This window comes from Corvus kubaryi, unplaced genomic scaffold (assembly GCF_017639235.1).
Source record: "Corvus kubaryi isolate FWS band 111438036 unplaced genomic scaffold, C.kubaryi_AGA036_p1.0 37300, whole genome shotgun sequence".
Taxonomy (NCBI): Eukaryota; Metazoa; Chordata; class Aves; order Passeriformes; family Corvidae; genus Corvus; species Corvus kubaryi.
This window is the reverse complement of record NW_024581093.1, coordinates 3,330,279-3,353,379: the sequence shown is the minus strand read 5'-3', so window position 1 is coordinate 3,353,379 and position 23,101 is coordinate 3,330,279. Positions and strand designations below refer to the sequence as shown.

The following is a 23,101-nucleotide window of genomic DNA, read 5'->3' as shown; positions in this document are numbered from 1 at the left end:
TGTAAGCTGATCGTTTCTCTGAAATTGAAATGGAAAGGTAGCTTTCTGATAGGGATCAGTGGCAGTTGCACATTGCTCTGAAATGTATCTGTTTTAGCTCTGATGAAAGATGTTTGCTTATCTGCTTCCAGAATCAGATGTTTCTGTTTATCTACAGAGCGGGAGTATCAACAATACAGACTCCCACTACTACACATCCCATCCCTTGCTCACTGGGGATAGCCTGTGAGGTCAGAGGTGCTTCAACACTCCTGACCCAATTTTTCCTTTGGCCTTCATTCTGACTTTGCTCATGTCAGTCCATGCTGAGCGTGATTGTATTAGGCAGTGGTTTTTACCAGGCTCTTTCCTACAGAAGGAAATAGAAAGCAAAGCTTTCTATTAGTTGTGTACCAAGATTTTAGAATAAAGGAATTAAATGGGATAGACAACGAGATTTTGAGGCTGAATGACGTTGCTTTCCTTCTGTTCATTGATAACCAGCTGTCACTTTGCAGAGCCCCAGTGCTGTGTTTGTAACAAGACCTTTCAGATCAAGAGCAGGAGTGTGAATGCTGTCCTCTGGCCGAGGGGACATGTTCCTCCTGTATTGATCCACTTGATGTAATTCACAGTGATAAATCCTTCATGCTCTCGCTGTGTGAAGCACCCACAGTCAGTATTGATAGCCATGTTGGTGCTTGGGATGTGCATCTTCTATGGTCCCAGGGTGTTGCCTGTGCTTCATCAAAAGCTGACACCAGAACAATTTATGGACTGATTACTGTTGAGTTAAATGAACTATGAGCATTGTTTCAAATAATTTGCCTTTAAAACTGGTCAAAACAACGGGTACTGCTTGCCGGCCTAAGTAGCCTACAGGAATATTGGCAGTACTGGTGTGCAGGGTGTGTGTGTGAGCTGGCTGCCCTGTGTTCAGGATAGTGCTAATATCTGCAGTTTACTACCCTGGCTGTGCTGTGACAGCATCCCAGGAGCCTTTGTGATTTATTAGGAAATGTTTTCTTTGCTGGTGAGGAGACAATGTTAGTTGAGAAACTTAAGGTTGGTTTTGCTGGCAAGGTTGTGGAAGTTGCAGGCTGGATTGTTGCTTTGTAAAACTGGCACATAATGTAAGCTTGTACCATACCACATTGTGAGTGGTGCTGTCCTTGCTTTTGCCAAGTTAATTTAGGCAGTTTAAGAAAATAAACTAAGCTCAGCTGTTGCGTGCTACTTTGTGATACGGCATCTTATGTGTGAGATGATTTTAGTTGGACAGATTCTTCAAGTTTGGGGCTGCGCCTTTTTTGCTACTCTAAAAAATGAAGTGAGGCAGCTAGTTCTCTGTGGCGGCAAATGGGCTTGGGTCATTCGGTTTTTTTGTATTTTACATACTTGGTTTCCTTTGGCCAAAAATAGAAGTAACTATTTGAAGACAGAAGGCAGATTCTGAGCGAGATATTTCAAAATGAGCTAAGCAAGGAATTCTGCAGGTAGACAGTGATACATTACCAGGCCTAAGGCACAGCCTAAAGAAAGGTGTATGACACCTAAACCCTCAAGCGCCTTAAAGGTCAAAACAGCCTGTTAAAATCAGCAGAACAGATTGCTGGAAGCTGGGGCAAAGCTGCCAGAAGAGCAGTAATATGCTGGCCGACCTAGCAGCTGATGAGCTCATCTCCCTTATCATGCAATTAAAACAGTTCTGATTTTTCAGTTTCGATTGTTTGGAAGGTCTGCCTTCCTCCCTGGGATGAGTTTAGCTGCAGATGTTAGTGACATTACAGTAGCACTCAGCACATTCACTGCCGTGGCGCTAGCTGGAGTCACCCTTGCTGAGCCCTGGTCAGGGAGCACAGCTTGGAGCACGCAGGGTCAGCCTTTATCTTCCCTGCATGGCTGGCCAAAGACCAGGCTTTTAACACTAAACCTGCAGTCAGAGGCTTGCTCTCTGCAGATTTTTCTCTGCTTTCTCAGGGAATAAGGAGCAGAAAGTCCTGTTGCTGACGTCTTTCAGCTTCTGCTGAAGCAATTAGGGAGTGCTCGAGGCAGGGTTCAGCTCTCCCCTTGCTGGGCCTGGAAGGCCGTGTGAGGGAGGAAGCTCCGGGGTTGAAAGTGGTTTCATAATCTTCGGTGGGAAGGCAGAGCACGTCACTGCGGAGAAACGGCTCCGAAAGTCGCGCATCACGGCGCTGATACGGAGTAGTAAATACAAGTCTCCCTCCACTCTTGGCTGCTTTGTTGGCCAAGGAGCTGATACTGATGGAATGTGGAGACTTGGTGGGTGTGTGAAACGTATGAGATTTCTCCCCAGAGGAGGCCTTGCCTGTGGGGCTTGAGCGGTGGCTGGAGTCCCTGGCTGTTGCTGAGGCTGTGCTGTGACAGCTCTCTCCTCTCCAGGAGGCTCTCTCTGGGCACTGGTACCTGTTCCCTAGCACCTGAGCTTGCTGAAAGAAAGTCAAAAACTGAGTGAACAGAGTCAGCTGCTATTAACACCCCAAACACAGAGGATCTCTTGTCCCCAGCCAGAGTGCCAACCACATCGGCATCATCTGTTGTCCAGGCTTTGTCTGATATTCGGTAGATAATGAAAAAACTTGTCTTGCCTTCGGGAGATAGATTGCAGCCATATATAGAAATTATCTGATTTCTTTTTTTATCCCCCTCAACATAAGAATTGGGAAAAAGTGGTTCTTTTTGGTTATGTATTGTTACGTATTTGGTTATGTTATATGGTCTTTTTTGGTTGTGTTAGGTCCTTATCTAAGCTTTTTTCTTTGTAGTTTGGAGTCTCCAACATATATGTGTTGTCAGAGCTTAAACTCCAAAAAGTAACATTATGCTGCCTGCTGTCATTGCTTTTGTGATAGCACAAAAAGCTGAGGAGTAACATGAATGAAAGTTAGTGAATCAAAGTAGTAAAGACAAGATACTACTCCTGAGAATGATTTGTGTCAGTTGTAAAAAAAATAATTTTTCCCTCAGGCTGAAAAGGAGAAATATGTCAGAATTCAGAAAAAAAACCCTTTTTATTTAACAAAAATAAAGCTACTGTTTAAGTGTTAGTTTTAAATGGGAAGCAAAGCATGAAACCACAGGCAATTTGTGTGTGCGCAGTGTTGCAAAAGACACAAAAGAGACTGCCAAGCACAGCAAACCTGAGCTTGAGAGGCAAGTGTTCAGAAAGGATGTCCAGAAATGCAGAGCAAAATCTGAAAAGAATGCTGGGCTTTCCTCCTTGTTCTTTTTAAGCATGCAGAGCGTGAATGTTGAACTCCCCTTGTGTGTATTTAAGGTCACTATCTCTAACTTACACCATTCTGGTTAGAAGTGGAAGCGTTTGCTGGAACACGTTCAGAGAGGCAAGATCTTGACTGGGTGTTGCTGAAATTTCCATGCTGATTTTTAAATAGTTGCTCATCTGCACAAATTAAGTTCTGTCATTACTTGTCTTTTGACATTGTAGACATCAAACTTCAAAGGCTTTCTTGACTGCCAGATAAAATATTGGCATCCTCTAATTTCTAATAGTCACTAAAATGAAGGAGTGTTACAGGTTCTGAGCTGGAAGGAGTACGTCTTGATCATGTTGGAATACAACTGGAATGAGAAATATTATTTGCTCTTTGAGAATAAGTCACAAAGAATTTCAGTAGAGCAGGAAAGATGACTTGGGGTTTCTATTTTCAGTATTCAAATAATTAGCTCATAACTGAAAAAGGAGCCTGATTCTGCAGACGCATAATTTGTTATTTAGCATTATAAAAACACATTGCTTTCACAGAAGGGAATAAAAACATCGAGAAAGAAACCATTTTCAATTCTGCTCCTTCTCACCATACTGTGGTTTTACTCTCTTAGGTTTCCGTGGATATGGGTTATGCACAAGTTATGAAGTGCAGCGTTGTAGAATGAGAGTACAAAAGACCTGCCATTACATTTGCCAGATCAGTGCTTTCAGTTTTTCAGTCCTCTTGCCCTATTCAGAATTTAAGGCTTATATTTGAACAGTGGCTGTAGAAACTTTTCCTAGATTTCCTTCTTCCTGTAGTAGAGCTATTGTTGCATGTTTTCGATGAATTCTTGCTCGCATCTGAGAAGATGTAATTTTGGATCAGTCTCACAGGTGTGCAAATTTACTGTTCTGTTTGCTAGGGATTTTGCTAGAAAAAAATGAACAACATGGCAATTTTTAAAATTTGATTGGGGCGGTTTGTGCTTTTTTCAGCCTCTGCTTTTACCCATTTCTGATGGGTGGTGGTAAACTCATCTCTAAGTATTGTTTCAGGTAAACGGTAGTGAAAGAAGAGACTTGTAAAAACTGACGGGTTCACTTAGTAAGGTTTCATATTCTGAGAACTGCAGAGTTTTGGTGAGAGCAGCAGAGTGACTGTGTCCCCTCAGCTGTGATTGCCATTAGCTTTGGGTCCCTGGTGCATTATACAGCACTAATTAATAGTAAAAAGCAAACAAAACCCCCCATGCAAAAAACCTTCTAAGAAAAACCAGTAATATTTCTATAGGGTATTTTTATGAGTTTATAAAGTACAGACTTCAGCTGGAGTTAGTTTTGTCTTAGGCACTCCAGTGAATCTGGGTTCTGGGGAGAGGGCAGGACTCCTGTTAACACTGGGAGAGATGACTTCTGCTGCTGCTGTCTGCCAGTTCTGTAAGCCCCATTTTAAATTCTGCTTAAACCCACTTCACATCAACACTTTGAGATCCTGCATTCTCAAAGCTTTTTCTGTTAGAATCAAAACATGAGTAGAGAGGAACCTGTGCCTGGGTAACACTGAACGTTAGCACGATGTGCACGAGCCTGGCCAGATGAGCAAGTTAGGTAAGAAGTGCAGCTTTTGCCACATGCTTGTCTGTTTTCTGGGCAGTGAACTGTCTGGGTTTGGCTCTGGTGTCATGCTGAAATGCCAGGACTGGAATCAGTACAGAAACCAGGACACCTGATTTGAGTCTTAGTGTTTGATTCACTGGAAGCTTGGTTTTCCTGGGCTTAATTTGATTGCTTATGGGAACTGGAGAAGCAAAGCCTCAGATTTGTAAAATTATCAAGTTTCATGTATATTTTAAATGATATCTCTAAAGCGTTTTGGGGCCATTCAGAAGAAAAAGGAAAAGATGCAGGAGTGTGTACTTCTTATTTTCCATAATGCAGTTGCATATGGCTGTACTAGATTTACTTTAGTATTTACATAACTCAGAGGGACATCTTTTAGCCTCTTGAATTCCGTCTGTAGTCTGAATTCACACCTTTGATGCTTTCCTTTGTGGAGAGCATTAGACTTGGTTATAGGTCATGACAGAAGTGTCATCCTTTGATTAGTCACATAGAGCATCACCTGAATCACCTCCATCCTCAGCCTCATTCAGTCTTCTTAAAGCTGTGCTGATGGTTCAGCTGCTGATTTCTGTCTCCAGATAATGTCAGTCCATATTAACGAATGTCATTAATTGATTAAAATGGTTCATGAGATGACTGAGATTTCAAGGAGTCCAAACTTCAAGTATAGTGTCAGAGAAGCTGCTGATCATCTGTGTCTGACGGGGCTGGAGTAAATTCTGGGAATGGTCTGATAACTTGCATCCAAGATTCCTGTACAACTGTCATTTTGAAGGCATTTTAATTAGATGTTGTGGAGACCAATTTTGTGATGTGGATTATTAGGGAGAAAAGTAAATTCCATAAAGCTTTGGTCACTATGGGTTTTCTTTTTCCCCCTAGACCTTCAGCACCTGTGAACTGCAGATGCTCAGGGCAGGTTTGAATGCTGTTAAGAGGACCAATAGAGTCAAGGGTTGTATTCATCCTGCACCAACTAGTAAAATGGATGAATTTTCGTGTCTGTGTGTATGCCTTAAACATTTTTTTGGCACCAGAAGTGTCATCTTCAGCTCTTCTCATCCAACATTTTAATGGTCTGCCACGGCTATTTATGCTTTTGTAAGGTTGATGGACAGTTCTCATAACGTGCCTTGTCAATAGCTCTGTTTATTTATTGTGGCAGTCTTGCAAGCCTGTGCTACTTCATTCTCAGCAAGGACAATACAGTTGCCATTCTTCTTTGTCCTGGGATGATTTTTTCCTGCTAGGAAAACTGAATGGGTGCAGCATTAGTCAGGGGCCGTAGTTTTTAACGCCTGAGAAGAAACGTTGTGATTGTCTAGTCTGACGTCTTCAAAACCTCATCCAGCAAGTCTGGCATTGACTTATAATTTGCAGCTCACAAGCTTTTCATTCTGTTCATGAATGTGTGAGGGAACAAACGACAAGTTTAGGGGTTGAATCTCAGTTCTTTACTCATATGATGAAGGTTGTTGCAGCCACTGTTGCTTGTCTCAAAATGTGTCCGCAGTACCTGGGCTTCTAAATTAAGTGCACCAACAGTTTTCCTAATGACTTGCCCAACGTGCTTTTAGTTACTGAAGGACAGAGTTATGTTTCCCTTTCTTCATGTGAGTAAAAGCTAGTGCTGATACTGACATAACCAATTTGATTCTTCATGATGAAGCCTTTGTTCTTGAAAGTACCAGGACTTGTATTCATCCTGAAGACAGTTCTCTCTCTGCAGTGTTGTTGACTCTTGTGTGCATCTGCAGCTGTATATTTAGAGTCGGATGTAATATTTCTAGAGACAATAATATCCTTAATCTAGTGCTAGATTACTGCCAGGATTAGATGTGAGGGCTGTGTTTAAGAAGTGCTATTCGAATTCAGTGGCATCTACAGTGCATCTGCTGCCACCAAGGCACTGCTGCTGCATCACTGCCTCTTGCAGGGGTCACAGCATCTGGCTGGAACATTGTATTTCCAGCTCTGTGTCATAAACTCCCAAATGAACAATATACTGGAAAGAAATGAAAAAATCATAAAAATATTAATAAAAAAACAAGAATAGGGGGGCTGATGACTAGGTATATCTTCTTGTAAGTGGGCATGTAGAGACAGTGAGCTTAGATGAGATAAAAAAGAAAATGGGAGACAAGACAAGAATTTCAGAGGTGTGGTTTGTCTGGCACTGGTGTTGTGGCTGAGCTTGTAATACTCTGATATGCACTAGATGCGCTCACAGGCAGTTGCACCTTTGAAAACAAGACGCTCCTTCTTCGTGCCTAATCCTTGCATCACAGGAATGGTTCCAAATGTACAGTAAAGCCTTTGATCTGTGCTTCGAGAATGGTACTGGCAGAAAATTATTCGGATTGGCTGCGGAGGTGTTAGGATGTGGGTCAAACTGAAACTTTCTATCAGTACTTTGTATCTGGCTCTTTTTTTTTTGTTTGTTTGCTTTCCAAAGAACAAGAAAAAACACTTAAATCTGAAGCAGAGAAGCATTTTCCTCAGTTGTTCTCTGACCTTTTGAGTTGGATTTAGTGATCCAAACTCTTGAAAACGTTGGAGTATTTGGAAATCATCTGCTATGCTGTTTACAGTGTTGAATTTGGTTTTGGTTTCTGTTTTATTCATTTCCAGTAAGACCTGGTAATTTGTTGCAAGAAAACAAGAACAGAATCTGATTTGATATTCAAAGACCTATATTTTAAAATTATATATTTTTCAGAAACAGAAAGCAAAAAGGTCTTTCTCAGTAGGATAGAGAAAAAGGTTACTTTATTTTGCAAGCTTTGTATTTAATTTCCAGTAATAATAATACTTCCCTAAAATGACTTGATAACATCTAGTTGAAGCTGCTGAGCACTTGGGCCTTTTTCAGAGGTTAAACATGGATACCGTGCCTTATTTTAGGAGGCCTTATATTTACTTGACCTGTTTCTTTGTCTCTGGGGACATTAATAAACAAGTCTCTATATAAAGCATTCTTCTGCAAAAGATGGAAAGATGTAAGTAGGAAAATGATGCTAATTATTCTTGATGCTCAGCCCTTCATACTAATTCTGCTCAGGTTGTTTTGCTGGTAAGCCACATTTTTCAGCCTAATAGTGCTATGAGATTCTGTTAGTGCTGTAGTAACATTTAGCCAAGGCAATTCCTGGGTCACTGTTAAGGTTGTGAGCTGTGCAGCAGTGGTGTCATACAGTGATGTGGTGGCATCTGTGGATTTTAATTACATAGAGGAGGGGAGGAATGCTTATCCCTTTTTTCCGCTCCTGCTTTGAGTAAAGCTGATGCAAGCAGTAGTGGGCAAAATGCAGGATGTGTGTTCAGGTGTAGAGTTCAAACATACACCTAATTTGGAAGCTTTTGTATTCTGCTGAAACCAGAATGCCACCGTGGGGAAGCAACTCATGTTTTCGTCAGTGTTTAGAGTCCACATCGTAACACTCACTGGCGGTTGTAAGCCTGTGATGGATGGAATTCAGATTTGACATTAAATGCTAACATCCTTCACTAGTATTGGCTTGCTGTTAGCTTTTTCGTGGAGAATCTGTGGCCAGCTTAACTTTGGGCAAGCAGGTCACTGAAGACCATTCAGATTTCCTTGGTGGAAATTTCTTAGGCTAAGAGTAGTAACTGTTCATGGAGGTCACAGAAACTCAGTCTACAAAGCTGTGTTTGCAATATTTAAGGTTTTATAGAAATGAGGTATTTCCTATAGAGATAGTAAATAAATTAATACAATAATCCTGATAGAAGATGAGGATGTTGCTGCAGAATTATGCACAGGAAAGCAGACCTGACAATGTAATGGAGCTTGAAAACCAAAACATAATTGCCAAGGCTGGGAGTGAAACTTGCAGCCATTGTGCTGACACAACCTTTAAAGTTCAGCTTGTCTAAAAGGCTGGAATTATTTTAAAACAGATTTTTGATAGGAAACTGGAAGAGGGGTGGGGGGAAGTCACCCTAATCTAGTATGCAAAGATGCTGTTTTGGGAGGGTGTTTTTTTCACTGAATGTGTAACTCCCAAGTGTATAACCCATCTCTGTGTTGATGGATTGTGTGCTACTCAATTTTTCCCAGTAGCATTGTGGTTTCTTTATGATTTGGGAATATAAGAAAGGCCAAGTAGGCAGAGGAAATCCAGAAAGCTGATTTTTCCTGCAGCCTGGGAAGCACTTGTATTGCTTTTCACCTTCAGATGTGCATAGCTAGCTGTTGGCTGTGTAAGTAACTGGGTTTTTCCAAAATTGCATCACCCAGAGACACGTCTATATAGTCTAGTGTGTTGTGGGAGCCCCTTGCTCATCTGTCAAGCAGTAGCAGGGAAGGCAGGTACATCTGTTTCTTTGCCCATGCATGAGCCCTTTGTCAGACCAAGCAGAGGAAACAAGTGAGTGTGTCTTGTTGAGGGCTGAATCATCCTGTTGGAACAGAAAATGCTGTTGGAGGACTAAGGTGGCTTAGTTTTCCAAAACACATTGTGATACAGAAGAGCAGTGCATGATGCATTAGCTACTGATAAACAGGGCTTCTCTGGGAGGCGTCTCTTTAGAGCTGTGTGCACCGGGATCCCTGGGGGCACTATTGCAATTCCTTGGAATTCTTCTCCAGCCTTTCGGGAGCCACCCAGATGAAAGGGTTTGCCAGTTTCGCAGTGCCTAATTGTAGAGCTGTTCTCTGTTTGCTTTTCAAAGTGTGTCTGTGGAGATGATGATAAGGACACCTTTCTTGAAAAAGGAACTTGCTAGACCAATGAATCTTGTATTGAAACAAGAAGTTTGCTAGTTGGGTATGCCGGTTTCATACCACTTCGTTCTCCACCAGCACAATGCCTTTGTGATTTTAGCTAAATATTTAATTACTTTAAGACAAAACGTCACTTTCCTTTGCATAGTATCCTTTGCATTGTATCCTTTTGCATAGTAAGAGAACTTAAAAAGGTAATTTAGGTTCTAATTGGTGTTCTGTGTTCTCTCCATTGCGCATTTCCCAGGAAACTTTTCTCCAGTATTTACTCTGGTATTTCACTGCAGTTGCCCTCTCTTTCTCCATTCTCTCACCGTCTCCCTTCCACGGAGGTATTGCAAATACTTCAGTCAGCTCTATTTAAATAGCAGCACTCCCTCCCAGTACAAACAGCCAGTCAGATGTTAAACACTGAGGGAGACCAACAGGAGTTGCCGGGTGGTTCCAGGCTCTGCAGGAGAGTTCCTGCTGGAGGGAAGGAAAGGGCACTTTCCATTCATGTCATTCTGTAGTGGTGAGAGACACAGAATCAGGAGGAAATCACTGCTGCAGACATGAGAGATGAATCTCACGTAAAATTAAGTAGACTTGTCCAAGTTACTGCAGAAGGTAAGACAGGTCAGACAAAGCATTGTCACTTTAAGCACGTTTTCCCACCTCCTCCTGTAGCAGAAGGTGATTCCAAATAGCTCTGACTCATCCCCAGGAGGTGCCTCTTGTTTTTTTTCGTAATAACAGTGCGAGTTTAGTGAGACTGTCATTAGCTATAGCTTTTTTGAAGGCTCTGCTATGTGTCCTTTCTCTTCTCTATGTACAGCACAGACCTATGTTAATATTTTTCCTGAGAGCTCAAGATCTGCTCATATTTTCTCCAAAAACAATGAGATTAGAGCATTCCTTATTGGGAATTCAGAAGCTTAGTTGGGTTACTGCACTCCCTGTTCTGTACTTGCTCATCAGAATGAGATTGGATGTGGTGTCCTGGGAACTGCAGGGTTAAAGGTGCATTAAAAAGAAAAGGAAAAAATTATTAATGGAATTTGTTTGACTATTACAGTGTCTGAGGGATTCACTGCTCTACAGGTAAAAGGCACGGACATGATAAGTAATGTTGGAGAATGCTTCTTGAAATGAAAAACAGAACTTAATGATATTGTGTTTATGGTATGTTTAGTTTTGCAACAATTTAATTTCTTGTAAATAAATGGTAGTAAGAAATGAGCTGGTATGAGCATTGAGGAGGTGGTGAGAACTGTCAGTATTGCAGAGTCCATGATTCAGATTCTGTATTTCTAATGGGGCATGAGATCCTGGATAGCTCAGCTTCTTACAAATTCAGTAATTTACACTTGGATGGCCTTTCAGGTTTGACTTCATATTCACGGGTGATAGAGGTGAATGTGTTGCTTTCCTCAAAGCTGCCTTCAGCCTTTTTGGTTTGTAAAACCCTAAAATTTTCCATGGGAGGAACAGATCCTTGCACAGAGGATATGACCCTACTGATAACAAATGTGGTTTCTTTCTTTACCTTTTGTTGACCTGACAGAGATAGTGAGCAGAATGCCTTTGGGGATCTGTAAAACACTGCAAGTGCAAGGATGATCTGTGGTAGGAACATGCTTTTGCCAGCACCTAAACCAGTTCTGAAAAATTCAACTGCACAGAGGTCTCCTGTTCACAGTACGCACCAGTTTCCTGTTATTCAACAGACTGATTATCCAGGTGCCACCTTTGTATTTGAAACTAGCTGATGACCTTTCATTCCCAGCTCTCAGGGCTGCTCCTGGTTAAAGCAGTCGTTAAAGGGTGGCATTTTAATCTGGCATGCATTGTGTCTGCTTGGTCTGAAACCCTTACACGCAACCCTCTCTCCTCTCTCTGATTTAGCAGCACTTGATGCATTTCATGGAGTGTGACACAGCTGATTTGTTGAAAGAGAATTGATAATAGAGAGCAGCCTTGAACAAGGATGCAGTTTTGTTTTCTGTTAAATCATCGTTGCTATAGTGACCTAAGATCTGTTTAGCACTCAGTAGGTTTATCATATTCTGGGCAAAAGTTAGGGTTTTTTCAATATTCCTCTAACAGCTGCTTTACAGAAGTAGGTGTGTGTATGGTCTTTCTGCAAGAAGTCCCTGGTTCTTTTATTGCTGTTCCTGCGAGTACCTGCTGTATTTTGGCTGGTGGTTGTCCCTTCCTTGCTGAAGTAATTTCAAGGAACTTGGATAAATAAGAAACCCATCTTTTCAAGGTTGTGGAGTATTTCTTCCCAAAGGAGAGTTTAATGGACTGCAGTGATAAATGCAAAAATACAGAGAATATGAACCCTGCTAAGGAGTGGTCGTTCTTATGAATTGGTGACCCAGTTTTGGAGGAGGAGGATGTTTTTGAAGCTGATTCACATGGTTGGAGTCAGGAAGTCTTGAGTTCTTCTCCCACATCTCTCAGGCTTCTCGTGTTCCCTCAGGTATGATCAAGAGCATGGTGCTGCTACAAGCTCAACTGACATTTTCTTCTTCTCAGTTGGACAGTGGGGGATGGTAATTCTGCCCTTTGAGATCTTTACGTTCATTGGGAGGTGCTGAAGTCTGCAGTGCACGCTTGGAGAGTTGCTGCTCCAAGCAGAGATGCTCCACCTGGCAGGGGAGTCAGGCCAGTGCCTGTGAAAGTCTCGCTGTGTCTGGCACGCTGTGTCAAACACGGCTCCTCCCTTCCCGCTCCTGATTTCTGGCCTGAGACCAATTCCTGCCCTTTGGCAATGATCTGGCAGATTTGGCCACTAGCTCAGTAAGTCTCCAGCTCTGCAGTGGGGCAGGTACACCTGGCAGCATGTCCTCATCCGTGTTAACAGAGGTCTGGAAGCAGGAGACAAGGATTCTTACATAGGCTTGACCTTAGAGCTCTTTGGACACCAGCATTGCAACCAATTTAACTTTCAGTGCTACTGGAAGTCTCAGGGGAATTCCCTTTATCATGTTAAGCTGGCCAGAGAGAAAGGCTTGATTTCTTACAGGCTGCTTAGACAGGGTCATCTTGATAATGGGCATCTTTGGAAAGTCTTCAAGATATGTGTCTCATTTTACTCCCAGAAATTCAAATAAGCCATCCTTCAGAAGTGCTCCTTCACCTGGGTTTGACAGTAAAAGAGAAGAATGTCTTCATTAAAAAAAAAAAATTGATATGAATTTCAGCTAAATAATATATTTTTCCTGCTTATTTGACTCTCTTGTCATGGTAGATATTCCATTATATGACCTTATTTTCTCTTTTTCTTAATAATGAACTTCTGTGCTTTTAACTTGCTTCAGATCTGAATTAATTCAAAGTTCTTCCCACTGCTGGTGTCTGCTGCACAGGTTTTACATATTTCAAGCTCATATGTCCTAATGTTGAGACCAGTTTTTTCTTGTCAGCTCTTTGATGGACAGTTTTGGCCTGTCCCTTCACTAAAGCTCCACAGAACTGATATTTCAGCCCCACTGCAGATTGGAAGGTTTTTTTTTCTGCACAGTGTGGGGTAAGCTGTTTCTTACTGGCAGCTCTTATATTTTTATCGTGTTTGTAAGGTTAATTAATGCAACAGCCTCCAGTCTTGGTTGTCTTAAATATTTAGAGGAAAGAAAGACATTTATGCACATTTTTGCTGCTGATCTAGATTTGGTTAAACTTCTGTTGGATTTCTGAGTTAAGATTCCCAGCTGGTATAAATCAGTGAAGTTCCACTGATTTATTTTGGATGACCAGCTCTGTGGACGATCTGGTCTTCCTTAATTAAATCTTGCCACTTACTGAACCTGAGCTACTTTGCACTGAGCATATGACAGTTGCTGCTGTATTTTTGTCTAGAGAATGTGGGATATATTTCTTCTATCCTTTGTCTCTGTGTAGCTGTAAAGAAAGGTGTGTGTGTGTGTACATTTATAAACACACAGACACGCATGGATGTTTATAAACAGTCACCCACACACAGAGAACTGTGCTGGAAAGCCCCCTCCCTCTTTTTGCTGTCATCACTACTGAGCTAATACACCCTAGACTTTGGCTGACATAGAACCTCACTGAAGATTTGGGTCACAGTGTCCAAATTTGTTTCCATGTACCAAAAAATTTCGAACGGAACCAACCAAAACCCCTCCAAGCATTGATACCCAACTTGGAGATACTGAGGAGCAATGCAGCTCCAAGCAGAAATAATTTAGATTTGCATCATGGGAAGACCCCGTGGCTCCTTGGATTGAGCACTCATTTTCACTGCATAGAGCAGGTGAAATCTTTTCCTGTAGTCCCACACATGAAACCACCTACTTACCTGGGGAAGTGGGGAGGGAATGATGGTGATGGGCAGGCTAGGAGGCTGGAAAGTCTGATGGATTAGATAAGAATGTTGTTCCAAGAAAGCTCAGAAATATCTTTGTGTAGTTCTGGGGCAGAGTGGGGTGTCTCCTTGCTGTTAGTCTTTTTGTCTGTTTTGTTATCAGGTTAATCTCTGTGAGATTAACATTGACTCTCTCAAGTCATTATGACAAGTGAGCATGGCAGTAAATTCTTCCATGTCAAGAAAAAGACAAATTGTACTGTACTGCATATTGTGGCATAGTACTACTAATTGCTGAACTTGATAAATGTCTTCTGATAGGTTCTGTAGTTAATGAACAAAGATGTTAATTGCCCTTATTTGAAATAGCTGTATTTGCAGGGTCATTCTCTGGAGCCGTGGATGTCTTCTAGCAGAGATTTATTTCAAATCAGCCATTGTTTTCGGCAGTTTCAGAGTCCATTACCTTTCAGTATCAACTGAATAGTTTCCACCCCCATCAAAGTTTTGAGAGCAATCAGCTCTTCCTATGTGTTATTCAGCAGGTTTGAATCTTATTTGGGTATGGAAAACTTCTATGTAATACAGCGTGTTCAGCATCCTGGGTTACAGCAGGAGCATGGCTCATTCTTGAGAGCAGCCAAGAGAGAAATAAGCACCTGACAGTGGAAGAGAGGTCTGGAATAGCCCTGTTTCCCCCCACCATCTGGAGTATTTAATTGGGAAAATCATTCTTCATTGTTGTTGTGTTGGTGGGAGTTGTCAGTCTAAATATGTTTTAATGCAAATAACCATCTCTATTTGTAGAATTCATCTTTTCTAGATGCTTTCTTTGGGAAATATACAGCTGAAGATTTAGTGCATTATTATATGAGTAAGTGCATACAAGCCCCATATTAACAATGGACGTCATGTTTATTCTTTCCCTTTTAGAATTTCCCATGGAAAGAAGTGGGCAGATTTTTGCATTATTGAGTAGTTTGCTGCTGCCGACTTTTCCCAGAAACACAAGAGAGAACCAGGCTTACGCAGGAGCCTACATGTTCTTCCAGTTTTGGGACCACTGGATTCCCCTAAGATTTGATTTGTAGTAGGTTTTGGTGTGTGCCTATTCTGGTGCACAGTTTCAGAGCTGTATGATTAATAAATCTTTATGGAACTGAAAAAAGACCAAGTTCTCACTGAGGTTAAAACATACCTGATTTCCCAGTGGAGAAGTTGCATGTTTCGTTAGGGGGCTAAAGGCTAATGTGAAGAGAAAAATGTTTCCTTGTGGGGTTGTTTTTTGGTTGGGTTTTTTTTGTTGTTGTTGTAATAAATTGCATTTTTGTTTATGAATCTCTTACAGTTTTTCAGAACATATTCAACAGCAAACAGCCAGAAGTTCAAACTGTAACTGTAAATCTGTAAGCTGACATATGTAGATTCTCTGGCCAAAGTTTCCTAAGTCAGGATTAATTTTGTAGAGTGAGGGAGAAAAGTCCATTATCGTGCTTAGTTTCATAGATTTCAGACTTTTCCAGGAAATATAAATCTCCTTTCAAAAATGACAACTATAAAAATAAGAGTTACTATTTTCTTAAAGAAGGGCATTTTCAACTGAACTTGACATATTGCTGCTCACAGTGCTGTGGCTTTAGATTGTCTGGTACCAGTAATTAAACTGAAGTATTCAGGTCCTCAGCTCCCCCTTCCCCATGATACGCTGCCCCTAAGTTATGTTAACATACTAGTTTCTGTTTCATGTTAGAAATGGGGCTGAAGTAGCTCAAAAGTAATCTGGCAAAAGCTGGATGGGTTCCCTGATCTGCCTGACGCCACAGCCAGACAAATATTTGTACGGGCAGAGACAAAGTGGGTGGATGGAGGTGGGAATGCTGCTTAAGGACTAGTATTGATGCCAGATGCTTCGTGGTGACCCACTGAGGATCTGTCTCATTTTAGGTATTTTCAAATCTCTGAATCCACATTTCTGGCCTCGTGTGTTGTTCTAATTTGACTTCTCCATGGAGAGACCTGGGGGTAGGATGCAGCTTCTGGGGGGGGTAGGTGCAAGCAAGACCAGCTGCAACATGAGAACGTGCAGCACTTGCACTGCTTATTTATCAGCCACAATGATTCACTGTGATTGACGTTCACATACCTGAATGTCAAAATAACCTGTGTTTTAAGAGGAACCAGTGACTCAGGCTGTGGTTTTACCTCAGGCCATTTCCTGATAAATGGCTGAACTGTGCTTGGTCTTGAGAAAACACTGCTGAGGAACACAGCTCTGTCCTCTCATCTGTGTGTGTGGAGAGATTAGGGAAAGGACACCTTTGTGTGGGCCTGACCTTCCCCTTGTGAGTGCCATGGTCTTTATGAGGAGCACCACAGCTCTATGAGTTCTGTGAGCTCCAGGAAGACTCAGATCTGACGACAGCTCTGTTTTGGTGCTTCTTCAGAGCATTTCTGCCCAGCCCTGATGGTATTCAGTATTGGACAGCACAATTTTAAGGAGATTTATAGAGTGGTAAATCACTTTGCTTTAGGCACTCTCAGTTGTGAAACAGAGGTGAAGCTGCCTGTAACTAGTGTTTTCAGAACTGAAAATATTTCACTTCTTGGAACATGATGTTTTTAGTGAAAGCAGGAGCAATGCATATGATGATGCTTACAGGGATTGAAGTATATTTAGGCTACTCATTTTTTGAGTAAGATAGCAAACAACTGAACCTGTGTAATGTGGCTAGATAGAAGGTACGGACATGGGATCATATGAACGCTACATAAAGTACCTCCTTGGCATAAGGCTTTCATTTGGAGTGATTGACCATCTACATAATTCCATCTTACGGTTTGGGTAGTCTTCCCATCCTTGGCAAACTGCACAACTCTGTTCCTCCATTCTCCTTAAGGAAAAGGACTGTCCTGTGAGAAGAGGTGTATGCCTGGGATGAAATCACTTGTGTATGGCTACAGAGATGTGGCTGAACTGGATCAGTTGTCTTTAATGCTGTTTAAATGGATGATTTAAGGTATAGGAGAAGCTTCTCTTGGGAACAGATTCTGTGAGAATTCCTCAAATCCTCTTTGAAGTTAATGGAGGGTATTAAGGGCAGTCAACACCTTCTTAAAAGAGAAATTTAAATTGCTTTGATTCATTTCATTTTGTATTTGCATTAACTGATTCTGGATTTCTCCCTTCTCCAGTCTTTCAGAGCATGTTTTTGATAACTTTGCCCCCTGAGCATACTAGATTTTATGTTGGCTGTTTTGATATTTTTCCCTGAGTGTTGTAATGCTGATTACCGAATGATCTTGGGCCTTTGGTTTCCTGTGAGAACGAGATAATTACTCTCCAGTAGGCAACACATGACGTACAGTATCAGCATTAAGCCACTGGGATTCCAGTCACTAGTGTAGAACAATATTGTGGGTAAATGAATAAGCAGAAGTTTATCATACTTCCTGCATAACAAGGTTTTCGTTAAAGAGACAGTGAAAATTGTTTTCACCCAGGGCTGGTGCAAAATGAGCGCTGCTGCAACAACCGTTAGGGAAAAAGATATTGAGGTTGAGTTCTGTGGCTTGCTGGGTTTTTTGTGCTGAAAAGACAGCTGAATTCTTGTAGCAGCAAAGGTGGATGACAGGGCTGTCACTGTGTTTTGGCGGATGACGTTTATGGGCTTAGAAACATGTATGAAGTGTGTAACTCCAAAGTGAGGTTTCCAGATGCACCACCTACTTAGCTTATGGAAGAAAGTTGTACCAATTAGAAGTAGAGACGTTCCAAATGCAATTTGCTTATTTCACACTCGCCCCCAGGAATCCTGTGTTGTGATTTTAGGAGTTGGCCCCGTTTGACCCTGAAATACATGTGGTTTCTCTCTTGCCTTCGTTATTTCAAGACTGTCAGTTAAAAATAACTTATGTATTGGGCACAGTGGGAGTAAGTTTGAGAAGTTGAAGTTATATGTAAATCAGTAATAGTGAGAAAATAATTCATAAATGTAATGAGCTCTATTCTCTTGAAAGACATGGTCAAGTCTATGGTTTATCCATGAAGTGGGATTAATTATTTTTGTATGAAAATAGTTTCTCTGCCGCAGCAATACTGATCAGTTCACTTACGCTTTAGCACAGCAAAATAAATGATGTCTTTAAGGACCTCTGTTAAATATTCAATTACTTTAAAAATTACTTGCCTTAAGTACACTTTATGTATGCATACTCAATAGATACACAGCTATAGCACTCTGTATTTACTTAGTTCAGGACATAATTTCATGAGTGCTTGCATAGATACATTTATATTTCAGCTTATCTCAGAGATAATTATACTTCTCTAAAGCCTAAGAATTACAGGGTTACTAACAAGGAGTTTCATGTTTAACTTTGTTTTCCTCCAACTATTGGTTTATGTTGTACATTTTATTGCAAAATGCAGTTCCTTATTTATGTTTTAATTGTGACTTTCATTTTAAACTGGAGATCAGCACACTCAGCAGGAAAACAGTGCTTAACTATAGGCCGAGATGAGTACCTTGGTTGCTTTGCTTTTGCTTGAGTCTGAAACTTGAGTTGGAGCCCCAAGAACCACTGTTAAATGAAGGCGTCTGGATCTTGATGATGTAGTTGATCAGAATTGCAGCTGAGGAAAAGAACAAGGACGTGTGGAATAAAGCAACCTTGCTATAGGACAGTGTTGTTGTGTCTCTGTGGTTGAGATGCCTCTTCATGCATTGAGAGCGTGTTCTTGGCCAAAGCCCTTAGTAGCTCAATTCAACCTGGAATTAGGTTCCATTGATTTTTGGGTCCAGGACAGTCTGACATTTGTGTGTTTCAGGCACCTTGGTTTGGTCTGGTTTTATTTTTATGTGAGTGATCTTAACACTTGAAGGAATTGGAGGAAGGTGCATGGATGGTTCTCTCTGTTGAATGACCTGGGGAGGAATTTTGCTTTCCAATTAGATTTTGCAGATATTTTCAACACCAAGAGTAATTCCGGTAGTGCTGTTCTTTCTTTGAAATTGTGAAACTTCTGATAGCTAAGTAAACATTTTTTCCCCTTCTCCTTTGTTTTCTTGCAGCCAACTGGGTACATGGAAAACTCCATTTCCTACAGTGCTATTGAAGATGTTCAACTGCTCTCCTGGGAGAATGCCCCTAAGTACTGTTTACAGCTCACAATCCCAGGGGGTACTGTCCTACTGCAGGTACAGTAAACATAGAAGTACAACTTTCTTTCTCTCTTACTGTGAATCAACTTCTTTGTGCTTCCTGTGCATGAAATCTTAATTAGATGGACTCAGAAAAGGCAGAAAACTTGGTATTGTCACATTATCTAACCACCAGAAAATTTTCTCAGGATGATAGCTCTAAACCTCTTTGTAGTGTTTAACAGTCAGAATGGAAATTTTGGGCCACAGTGATTAAATCTTCTTGCTGATTTTGTGCAGCAAAGTAGTGCTCTGTGTAAAGGCACATTGATACAGGCCTGGAATGATTGTATTTTTACATATAGTCCTATTTCAGCATGAAAAAAGTTTAAAATTTCGTCCTTCAATTCATATAGGAAACTCAGAACTTGCACTGGAACTGACAAGATACCTATTTTTAAAAGATACTCAATCTTCACTGAAATATTTCAGTGTATTTTTATGGATGTCTATATATGCTGGTTCTCTAAGTGTTGTTTTCAAACAGAAGACACTGTGTTTACATTATTCCAGATTTCTTCATCCACTTGTGAGGCTTTATAGACCCCCTTAGGTCATTGCAAGTTTTAATGACAGAAAAGCACTCCACAGCACTAAGCTTTGGAAATACTTTGGAATAAGTAGGAAAAGCAGCTGAAAACCCGGCTGCATGGCCCCCAAAGAACTTTGAAAGGTCATAGTTTAAAAATACGAAATTGACTTCAACTTAATTCTTGCATGGTTCTCTCTCACGTTTCTCAACGTTGTTTTGAAGATAGTTCCTGTTGCCCTTTGGGATTTTACTTTTTCAGTTGATTGTACAGCCACGACTATTGTGTATATGTATTTCATCCAGGTAGGACTGTAAGGGGAAGGCAGGAAGACAAGCCATGATTTCCCAACAGCTAGATTAGGGTCCTTGTTATTGTTGAAATGTTCCTTGCCTAATGCATTAATGGAATTAATTAGACAGAAAGTTGTCTAAATTTCTCAAGTTGGATGATTTACTTGTGATAATTTTGATTCTGCTTTTTCCATAAATTTCTCTAGTGGTGCTAGCATTTATATTTGTATCTGTTTCAACAGATGGAATAGTTACACCTGCCTTTCCAAATTCTGTTTCCAAGTCTTTATTCTGTAGTTTATGGAAGCTGCCTTTTTGGGTCTGCTTAATGGGAAACAAGATAAAGCTTGAACCCACAGCTTCCTCCTGAATGGAAAGGAAATTGATAGGGTAGCCAGGCTGTAATCTGGAGCAGCCTGACATTTTGTCGCTAAAAAAAAAAGAAAAAAAAGCCAACAAACCAAACATATAAATAATTAAGTTTGTGAAAAAGTATCATCTTAGCATGGATACTTTTCTATTTTCTTCAAAAAGATTAGTGTCTTTATAAGTTACATGAAGAAGAGGAATGAGCTGGACTTCTGTTTATTGCTGCCCAGCTGAGCACTCTGGATCAGATTACATTATAACTATAGGAATTTCAACATAATTCAAAATAAAAACTTTAAAAAATGTTTTTAGTCTGACTTGGTCCTTGGTAGTATCTTGATTCATCAGATGTGGTCAGATTGGAGGCAGTATAAAATTAGATTTTCTTTATACAGTTGTAATGTGTATTCACAAATCCAAAACAGTTCTCAAAGTTATGTTTAGTCTGCTGAAGAAATCAAGTTGAAAAAGCTTGTAGTTGAGTTCAGCAGAAATTCTCTAGTATATGTAACAAAGAGTAAAGGTATCCAAAAGACACCTTCACCGAGGAGCTGAGAAAGTAGCCCTTGCATAGTTCAGTTATTTCCAGATTTCTAAAAGACTTCAGTGCATCTCTGGGAAATTGTGACTTCCAGTTTTTTATGAAATTCTTCTGCCCTGCTAATATGAGCAGCAGCATGCTCTGATGTAATGTCCAGCTCTAGTATCAGGAAGTGTATGATAGTGGAACAAGTCAAACTAGTCCAAAACATGTTCCCAGTACTGTTCTGAAGTGCACTTTTGGTGAAATTTGTACTTTAATTTTTTTTCAAAGCCTTTAAATAAAGTGTGTGTGTATGTATATATATGTGTGTGTGTGTATAAAAATGTTTAAATGAACTGTTTTGACTACCTCCCAATTTATTTCATATTTCTGATTAATATGAATTTTATATTTTGATCTATGTTTTTACATTAATACCATGGGATATTATTGACATGATTTGACATAAAATGAAGCAGTTTAGTACTTTTGAATCACAGGCTTTCCCAATTTTTCATTTTTGAGAAAAATTTAAGATTCCACTTTCTGAAGGCAGTGTGGATTTATGAAAGGCTGGTCCTGCTTGACTCAGCTGACCTCCTCCTGTGACAAGGTGACCTGCTTAGTGGCTGAGGGAAAGGCTGTGGAGGTTTAGATTGGCTATTAGGAAAAAATTCTTCACCAAAAGTGTTCTCAGGGCACAGGCTGATGGGGAAGTGATTGAGTCACCATCCCTAGAGGTGTTTAAAAGATGCAGATGTGATGCTTGGGGACGTGGCTTAGTGATGAGCTTGGGTTAGACGCTGGATTTGATCTTAGAGGTATTTTCTACCTAAACAATTCTGTGCAAAATGCCACAGGAGAGTCCCGGTCCATGTTCAAGTTTTCATCCCCTCTGTCTGCTGTCACCAGGGTCTATTTCTGGCTTATTAGTACACAGGAATGAGTCAGTGAGGGAAGAGTGCCATTACCTATCCTTACATCATCCTGAAGCCCTTCCATGGCAATACTGACCTATCCCAACCTATTTTAACACATGAAATCTGACAGGCAGCGCCAGAGGTGGTGCATCTCCTCTTAGGAAATCGGATCATGATAACAGGACGTGTCCACCTGGGTTTCGGAGGAAGACCTGGTTCTCAGGCAGCAGGCAGCTTAATCTGGGCTGGGTTCACATTTAAAAGTCATTTTCATGTGTAGAGTTCTTCCCACTCAGTGTTTGTTGAATGAACACAACTGAGTGTTTCGCTGCCTGGCATTTGGGGATTTCCATTGTCCCATGTGGGAGTCACGGACAGTAAGGTTTCTGGGGATCATAGACTGTCAGTTTTCTAGACATGCTGAGGGCTCGTGTTTTCTTTCCCCCTGCCAAATGATGTGATCCCTGGTCCTTTCCATGAGCAGTAATCAAAATCTCAAAGTTTTTTTTTTCTTCCCTGAAGTTGGGATAGCAGGTGTGAAAGAAGGTGTTGCTAAAGCTAGCTCATAGGCCACGAGCTCTTCAGGCCAGGAAATAGGAGCTAAATTTAGCTTTTGATGAAGTGTGAGCTCTTTAGTATCAGGAATAGCTGGGCCTCCTTGAGCTGGGCTAGACTTCTGCTCTTCTGCTTTCCCTTTGTCGAGCACAAGGTGTGATTATGGTATTGTGTGGATGATTATGAGGACAATGCTACCCTTGGTAGTGAAATAACTGGAAGAACCTTTTGAAAGAGATTGAAAAAAACCTTACGGTATAATTTCATGAGCTGCTGTGCACCAAATGTAGGAAGACTCCCAGGAAAAAGGCTTTGGTATTTCAGTCATGACAGTACTGCCTTGCTTTTCTGTGGTGTCCTTTCTTTTAGCCTTAAAGCCACCACTTCCATCCCTATCGCTCGTGTTGTTTTATTCATTTCTTGGCAATCAAGTGTAGTCAGAAGGAAAAACAAACAGAGCAGGAAGCCTTGACAAGCACAACAGTCACATGTTCAGCTCGGTGCTTGAGCACGCTGTTTGTGCCAGGGAGTCCCCACGGTAAGTGTTTCCACTGGGTTTTTAGTAACACGTTATTTTAGTCTCCTTGGAGAACCTGGCTTTTGTTTTAAGTGCAAGTCCAGCCAGTGCTGCTGGTGTGGAGAGGTCATGCAAGGACCACAATCCAGGAGAGGCAGGGAATATTTTAAGGAGGAAAGTGGCATTTCTACCAATTCCCAGCAACTCTGTCTGTACCCTGGGTTAAGCCAGAAGAGTGGCAGGTTTCCCTTGCAGGTCTGCCCAAGTCCTGGAGGTGCAGTGCTGGGGTGTGCA

General features: G+C 41.1%; 1 protein-coding gene across 1 annotated transcript in view; it reads left to right on the top strand.

Moving 5' to 3' along the window:
- LOC121664110 (c-Maf inducing protein) overlaps positions 1–23,101 on the top strand; it is a 131,120-nt gene that overhangs the window by 50,549 nt on the left and 57,470 nt on the right. Inside the window, exon 2 of the mRNA XM_042027133.1 lies at positions 18,972–19,097. Coding sequence (XP_041883067.1) covers positions 18,972–19,097 — 126 coding nt within the window. The remainder of the gene's footprint in view (positions 1–18,971; positions 19,098–23,101) is intronic.